Raw genomic sequence first — 11,003 nt, 5'->3', positions numbered from 1 at the left:
TTCAACTTCTGATTTGAACTATACTTTAGATTCGTTCTTTCATTTTCCACATTCTATTGTTTTATTGGATTTTCTTCGGATTTCTCCTGGTTCTTCAATTATTCTTCACATGATATCGGTCGGTTGCTTTAAATCGTTTAAAAGTGGTTAAAAAGATTAAAGAGAATTAAATAATGATCTAACAGAATTTTGAAAATATCTGAAGCACCTGCAACAATTGCAAGTAAAATAAATCTGAAAAAAAAATGGAAAGTCCACTTTAAAAATATCAGTCAATTTTCCAATTAAGGCTTTGGAGCGAATACAATTTTGTTCCAAAAACGTCTTTTTCAAATTTCTCGCCGCGCTTTTCGGTCGAATCATGCGCAGAAAGACCTCTTACGTCAAAATTGTAGGTTATGTTATGCAAACTGTCAGTTGTGTCACATTAGTCAAAATAAAAGTGCCGAAATAATCCAAAAACAATGCGTGAAAGATTCACCGCAGTGAAATAAAAAAGAAAAAGTTTCTAGCAACAAGAAAATGCAATCAAATATACAAAATAACTCCGATCTTCCCCCCGAATTGTCGACAAAACCGCTAGCTCTAGTAGGAGTGTCTGGTCTAGACACCCTCAATAATGCAATTCACAAGTCAATTTGGGAGACTTTCAGTAATAACAGAAGATCGGATAGATCTCCCGTATTATTTAAATTAATAGGCAATGCACATGAATTCCCTGTGATCAAACCGAAGAGAAATTCGTACGACTGGTACATTCCCAAAGGGATTTTAAAAAGAAATTGGATGAACAAACATTTATATGAGATTCCTGCCGTTATTGTGATTTTCTACGATTTAGATTGGAATGATAATTTGTGGAACGAAAAAATGATAGAATGCGCTTCACGCGTCCAATCTTTAAGGTGAGTTCCTCAAGTTGTTGCATTAATAAACGTAGAATTGTAGGGCCGCATTGGAAGGACGTAACACCCGCATCACAGTGGTTTTGATCCAAAATACGCTGCCATTACCTCCAGGTGAAGACGTTTTAGCGTCTGATAGAGCCATCAGTTTATGCGCAAGTTGTGAACTAAATGCTACTTCTTTATTTGTGCTTCCTCATGGGGATCATTTACAAGGATATGCTGTACGACTAGAAAGCGCATTTTACGAGTTTGCACAGAATTATTACCACAATGAAATCAAAAATGTGCGCTCACATAAAGAACACCTTAATAAGAACTCCCATCAGTATTTATTTGTGCGCCACCAGTTCAAAATGGGTTTTCTGTACGAGTTGAAACAGGATATTCACACAGCTCACAAGTATACACTAATAAATCTTAACTGCGCTCTAATATTTTTTTTTTCAGACACTACACTCACGCGTATAACAATTTACTTGAAATAAGAATTGTTGATACTAATGCTCTTGAAATCCGAACAGTCGCTGGATTTATTAATTACAAGCTCTGTAAATTAATGTTTGCTTTAAATCTGCCGAGAGATGCGATTTCGCAGTTTAAAGCTCACATTGATAGGTTTAAAAACAGGATGGGATTTCAAGAACTGACTTTTGAGCATTATGCTTGGTTGTCTAAACAGTAAGTTTGGGGGGTTCAAAAGTGGGTTATTGGTGTAGATTTTCTGTTTTTGGGGACATTTTCGATGAAGCTGTGAAGTTGGGGTTGCCGGCTGTGCAGACTCAGCATCCGGGAATTTATTATCAGCAGGCGGCTCAGTATGCTATTTTGAGGAAGAAGTCCTGTCAGGAGCTGTGTTCTGTAAGTTTTGTAGTATTTTTGAGCGTTTTTGCGTTTTAATTTTTACTTAAAGAATCAAAAGTTGAAATTACTTCTTGAAAAAATTTAAATGTAAAAGTCGGCTACGCTTCGGTTAGGTTACTATTTTATTCATATTCCAATTGTATTCTACTGGATCAAAGAAAGAATTTCGAAAAATTAAAATTTGGTTTGTATACTATTTTATTTACAATCATGACAAACATTTGTAATGAAATGACTCATTTCATTTTGAAGAGGGACCAAAATTTCCACTTTTTTCTATTACATTTAGAGATTTGACTACTTTTGACTTGATTGTCAACTGTGGGAAATTACAAAATTTTAGAACAAAAAACAGAATTTTTTGAAATTTTCATTTTGAAGAGGGATCCAAATTTCAACCTCTTTTTATTAAATTCCGTAACTTTGGCAATTTTAATCGTAAATCAGTAAAATTTGGAGATTACACTACTTTTGACTTGATTATCAACTGTGAGAAATTACAAAAGTTTAAAACAAAAAATAAAGTTTTTCGAAATTTTCATTTTGAAGAGGGACCGAAATTTCTACTTATTTCTATTAAATTCCGCAACTTTGTCAATTTCAATCGTAAATCAGTAAAATTTGAAGATTTAACTACTTTTGACTTGATTATCGACTGCCAAATTATAAAATTTTAGGACCAAAAATAGAGTTTTTAGAAATTTTCATTTTTGAGACCGACTAAAATTTTTACCTCTTTCATTTAATTCTAACTTTGGCAATTTTAATCGTAAGTAAGTAAAATTTGGAGATTTTACTACTTTTGATTTGATGATCAACTGTGCCAAATTACAAAACTTTAGAACAAAAAATAGATTTTTTAGAAATTTTTATTTTGAAGAGCAATCAAGAGGGATATTTCTATTCTCAAACTCGAAAATTGAAGTTCGTCTTAAATTCGAGTTCGTCTTGTATTCGAAGGATTACATGAGTTACATAAGCAGTTACGCATTAGGAAATATTTGTATTTTTATCGTTGTACGATGGAAAGGATATTGATCGCATTTTTTGCGTGTTTTTTTGTAGATCCACGAGCTGCATAAATTGTAGGATTGTCAGCACATTTTTTAGTCGTCTAAATTTTATTTTATCCACTATTTCCATCTCTAGAGCGTCTTGCCACATTTTTTTTCTGTCCCTAATTTCTTTTGCCGATTTATTATCCTTAGAAGTTTTCTGATTTTTTAAGATTCTTAATGAAAATTTTAAATCTGATCAAAATATGCGAAAAACTTGAAATATCAGAAACATATAAGTCTGTAGAACTTGAAAATGGCAAAATTTGAGAATATCAAACTTCCAAAAATCGAAGGATTTAAAAAACAAATTGGAACCTCGTGAATTTCCGGAAAAAATCAATTCTATGTATACTAATTTCTTCGCCGTGTTATTGAAACCGATTTAAAGTTGAGCTCATGCTTTTAAGCTACATAATTTCGCCAATATTTATAATAATTATTTCTTTATTGAAAGAGATCGAAACTAATATGCTTTTATAACCACCCATATTTATTTATCCAATATTTATAGGCTCATTAATATAAAATGTACTCTAATTCCACCCGAAATCAAAAGATTTGTTTGATTTTTCAAGTACTGTCTTTATTTTCTTTATGCGTCTCAAAAGCATGCATCCGAAACTAAACAATTTTCGCATTTTAAAAAGTCGTCAATTTTTCGAAATGGACAAACAGATTGATTGATATTGATTTATGGAAACAGAGCGATAAACAATTACAAAGTTGTAAGGTATTAAATCAACATCGAAATTGCGTTAACATAAACCGTAGAAATAAATGAATAACGATATTTATAAGGACGGACCTAAAAAAAACTTGAGGTGCAAAAATAGATTCGATTTATTTAGAGTTGTGACTGGTGTAAGCTAAACTGGCATTTAACACCAAATTATTATAATTACCCGTTTTACCTGTAAAGGAAATTCAATACAATTTTGACGTAGTTTACCCACGTTTATGGATTTCATTAAAAACTCACATTTCAATGTTTCTCTAAACAATGGAATAATTACACTTTCACGCTCCATCAAAAAAGTTCAATTGAAATTTATTGACATATTTACTTGAAAAGAACGAAGCACTTCAAAACTTGCTTGTTGTTTCCAGAATATTATCGCTTATCCACATCCCGATCCTTTAGAAGGAGCGAATTTTATGGAATTTTACGGACAAAGACCTTGGAGACCTGGTAAACTGTCGGCGGAGCCTCCAGACCCTCAATTGGAATCTAATGGGATTCAAGCCATACAGTACTTAGAAAAACAAACTCCTCATTCTGTAAGTTGACAACAGGTCTCGATTTTAATAACTTCCGGTTTTAGAACAACATTGTGGCTCTGTATGGTCTGGCGATCTCACAGTACAAAACGTATCGGTGTCCTCGTACCAGAAGACACCTCGTCCTCCAGATGGCCGAAGAGTACTACAACTCCCAAGACTTTGGAAAAGCGCTAACGTAAATATTGCCCCATAAGTTTCTGATTGTTAAAACAAGAATTTTAGTCTTCTAACTCACATGCTGTGGGACTTCCGGAGCGAAAACTGGTGGCTGTTATTAACCGACATTTTAGAGACAGCCATCAGGTGCGCTTATTTGACCGCGAGCATTCAAGATTACGTACTACTGAGCCTGGAAGTCATTGGTAAATACAGTAAACTGAACGTGGAGGCGAAAAAGAAGATCCATGAGAACATCCAGAGGATTTTAAAGGTACTAGAACAAAAAAATGGGACGAAAATAATCTGAAATATTTTAGAGACAAATTCCGTTTGGAGATCCACGTTTAACTCCAGACGTTCTCCAACATGCGGTAATACAGTGGCAGCCCAAACTCCAAATGGAGCCAGTTCACCTTTCTCTAGATCTAGATAAAATCACGACGTGCGTGGAAACCAAAGCGAGATTCATGCAGCCGCAGTATGAAGTGGATCAAAACGTGGTGGTGGAAGTGTACATAAGGTAAATTTCCGGGGATAAAAAACGTGGGCTTAGAACAGTTTCCAGGTGTACAAGTCCTCTGCCTCTGACTTTCACGAAAGTCTCTGTGACGATCAACACACCGTCCTTCAACTCAGAGTACGCGGTAGATGACAACAATCTCAACTCTGGAGCTCTGCAATTCCACACAGATGAAGTCAAAAGATTTGTTATCGATTTTATGCCGGACTCCAACGATGTTAATAATGAGATCCAAGTGATTGATTTTTGAGGAAAATAAAACTAGTTTTTATCAATGTTACTTCCAGATCGGTGCGATTAATTTGTTGATGGGAAACTCCGAGTCCAGTTTGGACCTAAAATTCAACCCCCTGAGCCTTCAAAGTGGTGTCTGCACCGAGCTCCTCCACTTCAAATACTGTTCTGAACCTCTCGACTTCGATAATATCATGCCGTTGATCAACACCGTAATAATTCCAAGACATTCCAAACTGGAAATCGGTCTCGAGTACGCGATTCCAGCCCTCGTCGGCGAGTGGTTCAAAATAAAAATCGCCATCATCAACGAAGAACCACACGATATTAAAGACATGAAAGTTGAAGTGGCGTTGAGTAAAGACGAGACGATAAGTTTGAGTAAGTTTGAGCGCGTTAAAGCGATTTTCGTTGATTGCTCATTTCAGCTGAGTTCTCAACGAACTCGTCGGGTATCCCTGAGAAACTCCCCATCGCGTTGAAATTACCCACGGCGCTACAGGAAGGTGAGAAGTGCTCGGGGAGTTTCTACCTCCGGGCTCATAAAGTCGTGGAAAATATGATCGAAGTGAAAATTTCGTACACCCTCGATAGAGACAAACCAGTAATTAGTATAAAGACGGAGACTATTATTGTTCCGGTGGTGAAACCGTTCGAAATCACAACGAAATTTTTGTCGACTTTGATGGAGGATATTACTCAGTTTTACGTTGGGGAGGAAGTTGGGGTCATGCCCAGTTTGCGGTGTTTGTCACCATGGCCGATCGTCATAGAGAACACTTCCTTGGAATTTGTTAGTTTGGTAGTTATTGTGTTATTTTTTTTAACTTGTTTTTTTAGTCCTCGCCTTTCAAATCCACCGAGAATAATGTGGTCAGTCATTTGGCCAATACTAAGTTGGGAAATACAGAAGTTGGAGTTGAACTCTTTCTGGGAGTTTGCGAAAAGAGCTCCGCTTCCAATGTGGGAGTCGGGCAGTACATGGTCAAGTGGAGACGGTAATACAGGTGAAATGAAGAAAATCCGATATTTTAATTGTTTTATAGGGAGAACGGACTTAGTACGACTAGTCAATTAACCATCATTGGACACACCTGTGAGTGGATGCCTCTAGAATTGAAAATGGACACTCCAGCTCATGGTTTAGTCCGCACTCCTTTACTGGTCCATTATCATTTGTATAACAGATCTCATCAGTTATTGCAGCTGGATATTGCCATGGAGGCAAATGAGTTCTTCATGTACGCCGGGTATAAACAGGTAAGGAACTTTTGTTTATGTAACTTTTTTTATAAAGACGACAGAAAATGTAAAATTGTTGGATTTACCGCCGCTTTTTTTCTTATGTAACCTGCTAACATATTTATAGAGCGACCGCCAATGATTGAAAAGTTGGCAAAGTTGAAATTGGAGAATAATAAAATTGTCAACTACGTCTGGACGAATTGGAAATTTCTTACGTTTGGCATTTTAATTAAATATGAACAGAAATAAATTTCAACGAAAATTGTAGCGTGAAAATTAATGAGATTTTAAATTTTTCATAAATATTTTATTTCCAGAGGACTGAAAATTTTTTGAGATTAAAATGCGCCACAAATCGCGACGAATTGTTTAAGGACGCATTGTGGGATACTTAAATTAAAGTCTTTTTTTAAAATGATTTATTATTTTTGAAAGTAAACATTTTCTTCACTGCCCGTAAATAAACAGTTTTTTTAGTTGTAAATCATTTATTTAGTCAAGATATTTTTAGTTTTTTATTACATGACTACTTTGTGCCAATTTGTTCAATTTGGGGCAATAATTTTTATATTTTTCTTATTCGTATCAAATTCGTGTTCTACAGATCATTTAAACTTATAGTTAACTTAAAGTTCTTCCGATTTCTCAGATTCTTCCCGGTTTTTGCATGTTTTAGATGTAATTTTGTAATTTTCTTGAATTCCTCATTTCTGTAGAAAATCTTCTAAATTCTCTTCATTTTTTAGGATTGTTTAAATTTTGTGATATTTCTTCGAATCCTCTAAATCTAAACATATATTATTAAATTCGTGTTCTTCTCATCATTTAAACCCAAAGTTCTTCCGATTTCTCAGATTCTTTTCATTTTTTGCATGTTTTAGATGCTTCAGATTGGATTCGCTTCTTTGTAATTTTCTTGAATTCCTCATTTCTGTTGAAAATCTTCTAAATTCTCTTCATTTTTTAGAATTATTTAAATTTTATGATATTTCTTGAGTTCCTCTAAATCTTAACTTATATTATTAAGCAGTAAAATACAAAATAATTTAGCCTTAAACACCTTTAATTCGGAGAATATTTCTGAAATCTAGATAACAGGTTTACCAACCCATTTTAAACTTTGAAGCCTCCAACAACCCTTTCGCATTTCTTTTGGTTGTTAAAACTAAAATTGCTTCAAAAAAGTGCTAAATATACCTCCTTGTTTTCCCTCAGTACATTTCCACTCGTCCATTCTGTGGAAATTTTACTAAAACCGATTTTTTATATTTAGACATCTAGACTTTGAGGTTTATTTCATAATTTTGAAAGAAAATAATTTTATACACTGTAAAAGACGTTCCTGACGTGAAATTAATTTCAACGCTAATTGATTAGACACCTATTGACTGTTGAAATCTATTCATCACCTGTACGTGTGTATACACTTAACACAATTAAGAGTTGACGGATTAGTGTTAACAATTTTTTTTCCAGTTCAGTGTATCTATCCTACCAGAATCCGTGAAGACAATTCGATATAATCTGTATCCTTTGATACCTGGCAGTGTTGCACTCCCGAAACTAATTTTGACCATACCAGAAAATACCGGTGAGGTCCCAGATTTGACACAGGAGCAGCTCAAATCGCTCGTTGATAGGTCATTACCTACACATCTCTACGTTTTGGTATGTTAATCCTCGGTATGTATACAATCTGAGATTTGTTTTACAGCCTCAAGTTAAAGGTACTCCGCAGATGCCAGATATTATAAAAGCACGAAAGTTAACGAAGATTAAATAAAATTTATACTTGTTATACAGTAACTTAAGTAATAATAAATCGTTGCGAGTTTCTATTCTTTTCCTTTGTAAAGACGTCAAGGGTTTTTGCGTCACTTAACAAAAATTGTTTCATAATGTTCTAAAATTGACCTGCATTACCAGCTTCCGCGAATATAGCATGCGTGTGACACAGTCTCCCAACCTTGATGTTGCTGTATTTTTACAGACACTAGAGGTATCGCTGAAGCTCTGTTTCTGACCTGTCTGAAAACTGTAATAAAATTTTCAAACGAAATGAAATTTTATTATTCGAACAGCGACAATTTCGCGGTTTTCATAAAATTTTGCTAGAAATCTATTAATATGGAATGAGTCAGGACTTCGGGCACAAAATTAGACTGGAAAATTTAGAGACAACATTTGAAATCGATTTTCAAAGGCACAATTTCGAACGTGTTATTTTTAATTGTTCATAAATTGCGTAAATTAGGATTACTAAAATAGCACATCCATCAATATTACCCAAAAATAAAGTAGACTGAGTTCGGTGGGTGGACAACTTGACATTGCTAACATAGCAAACAAAAATAGTCTTTGCGATACTAACGTAAATAGTAGGAAATGAAAATATCTTCAAGGGTAAACGGCAGTTTTCGAAATTGTCTCGCATTTTCTCTAGATTGAAACGCATTAATTCTTGGAGACCGAAATATACGAGCAAATTCAGTCCACGTTTCAGACAGAGACTAATACGTGGAGACAGAAAAAGGATCTTCATTTGTACACCGAATAAATCAATTCGTGGAACACTCAGTTAATATTTTAACAAGTCCAGACTTCAAAGACTTCCAATTACACATCAAATTATTAAGATAATAAAACGCGAGTTTATAAATTCCCTGCCATGTATCTGAATTTTCTAACATCCCTTAATGATTGTCACCTGAGACGATGGAAATCAAAGTTGCGTCAGACAATTTCCCAACCGCACAACTAATTTTGTTTAATGGTCCAACGTTACTGCTCTGTATCGAATTTCTCATAAATACGTGAAGAGTCGTAAAAATTTGTTGGAGGGTGCTAAAATGTTGCAAACGCAAACTCTTTGATAAAATGTGGTCGCTGCTTGGCCAATTTATTTAATTTATAGGTTGTACTAGTAAAAGATTTAATGTCAAAAAAATTATGGCAAATTGGCTGAAAAAACGGTCTTAACACTGCTACCATTGTTCTATTTGTGAAGTATAATCCTTTAAATTTTGGATTTAATGTTATTTGATGTTTATGGGTTTTTAAGAAACAATAGATTGCAATAGAAAAATAAATGAGATAAAGAAGTTAAGAAAACAACAACATGTAGGCAAAGAAAGACAAATAAACAATAAATTGTTGGTATTTCATATTTGCTAGATTAATTTCTCTTGGTAAAATTTGTTTCCTGCAACGTTTAGCATTTCGTTCCACTTTATTTTCTGAATATAATTCTAATATCTCTAGTCTTTAAAGATTGATAGGAACACCCGTAAATTATTTTTTAGTGCACCCTCCAAAAAATAGTCATTTTACAGATTCATTTAAGTCGCTAAAATTAGTCTTTTTCGGACCCAATCCCAAAAAAATTGCTATGACAACTGATAAAGTATCGTGGTTCAATATAACAATTAAACAACTTTATTTAATCTAAATGTACCTCTAATATGAATAAATTATTAGATTTGTATGTAATTTTCTTTGCGTTTTTGTTTTTTTTTTCAGGATTCTGCATTTTATGCAAAAAAAAACTTTTTTTGTGTTTATTTAAACAATTTGATGGTTACTATAGTAGAATGGTAACCAAAATACGAAGCGCAATATTTTCCAGAAATAATCGTACAATACATAGTAAAAAAAGTGTGTTTTAGGGAACTAAAAAATGTTATGTTATGTATATAACAGGTACCTAAAAAGTTTTTGCGGACTTATAAACGTCTGTAAACAGCAACGATTAGTCCGCAAAAACTTTATTATAGATATTTCTAACAAAAGTCTCTTACTTTTAAAAGTCAATTTTTTCCATTCCAGTAAAACCTGCAAAAACGCGGTGAAATAATAATTAAAAATGTTCCGATATTTCCAAGCATACGCTTTTAATTGTCCACTTTTACGTTTTTTTTAATTAGATAATTGCATAAGAAGAAAAGAAATCTCTGGAATAATAATAAAATTGCTGTTCGAAATAAAAGCATTAAATTTTGCTCTGGAATAATAATCATGAAAATACAGTTACACCTAGTCAATAAAATAAAATTTAAGTGTTCAATTCATGCGTTCCAAAGGTTTACATGATTATTATAAATATTTAAACTTGCTGTGTACTATTGAACTAAAAATTAAACTTGATTACACCTAAAGTAAAGATGTTTTGAAACTTGACCTTGTTATCTAAGGAAGTAGATTTTAATCCAAACCAGAGTTTGGTAATTTTAAACAATGGATAGAAAAAACAATTCTTCTAATTTAGGCGAATCCGCTAAAAAATATCGTTGAGAAACTGCGTCAATTTGCAGCATGTGTTAAAAAATACGCAGTCAATGAAATAATACGGAAAACAGAGATATCAGAAACCACACGGACAATATTAATTCCGTTCTATTATTAACAAATTTCAAGGATGATTTTAAGATAGAACATTTATTAAATTCGAAGAATTTATTATATGCACAGATTATTATTAGCACCATAAAATTTATTACTAAAATAAAGTTTACACTTCTTTATACCGAGACATGTACGTGTTCAATAAAAGTAACAAAGGGAGTAAAAACTCCAACACAAATTTAAATAAAAAACGGTCAACACAGCACAATGGGCAAAAGACAAAAGGCCCAACTCTCGAAAAAAGAATCCTATTATAACAATTTGGAAAAATTTCAAGCAGCGAATGATGTCGAAAGCACACGGACGGTGTAAAACTCTGTTGTTAATCACCAACAG

The 11,003-nt window shown here is 33.5% G+C and overlaps 1 protein-coding gene across 1 annotated transcript; it reads left to right on the top strand.

Moving 5' to 3' along the window:
* Window positions 1-381: 381 nt before the first annotated feature.
* gry (trafficking protein particle complex subunit 11 gry) lies at window positions 382-8,100 on the top strand. Its single transcript, XM_088045857.1, has 15 exons — window positions 382-905; window positions 949-1,308; window positions 1,356-1,586; window positions 1,625-1,766; window positions 3,935-4,105; window positions 4,150-4,283; window positions 4,331-4,538; window positions 4,585-4,787; window positions 4,833-5,022; window positions 5,075-5,402; window positions 5,450-5,814; window positions 5,862-6,019; window positions 6,068-6,281; window positions 7,743-7,934; window positions 7,981-8,100. Exons 1-15 carry the CDS (start codon window positions 523-525, stop codon window positions 8,047-8,049), a joined length of 3,348 nt encoding a protein of 1,115 aa, XP_087901983.1. The 5' UTR covers window positions 382-522; the 3' UTR covers window positions 8,050-8,100.
* The last annotated feature ends 2,903 nt before the right edge of the window (window positions 8,101-11,003 follow it).

The sequence above is a fragment of the Gnatocerus cornutus genome, chromosome 9 (genome assembly GCF_029298725.1).
Source record: "Gnatocerus cornutus isolate USDA-ARS CGAHR chromosome 9, icGnaCorn1.1, whole genome shotgun sequence".
NCBI lineage: Eukaryota > Metazoa > Arthropoda > Insecta > Coleoptera > Tenebrionidae > Gnatocerus > Gnatocerus cornutus.
The sequence above is the reverse complement of the archived record's forward strand: the minus strand, read 5'-3'. Positions and strand labels throughout refer to the sequence as shown.

Coding starts and splice junctions, on each gene's coding strand:
- gry (XM_088045857.1), top strand. CDS start 523: ATGCAATCAAATATACAAAATAACTCCGATCTTCCCCCCGAATTGTCG. Junction 1,587..1,624: donor TATGCTTGGTTGTCTAAACA/GTAAGTTTGGGG, acceptor TTATTGGTGTAG/ATTTTCTGTTTTTGGGGACA. Junction 4,788..4,832: donor GTGGTGGAAGTGTACATAAG/GTAAATTTCCGG, acceptor AACAGTTTCCAG/GTGTACAAGTCCTCTGCCTC.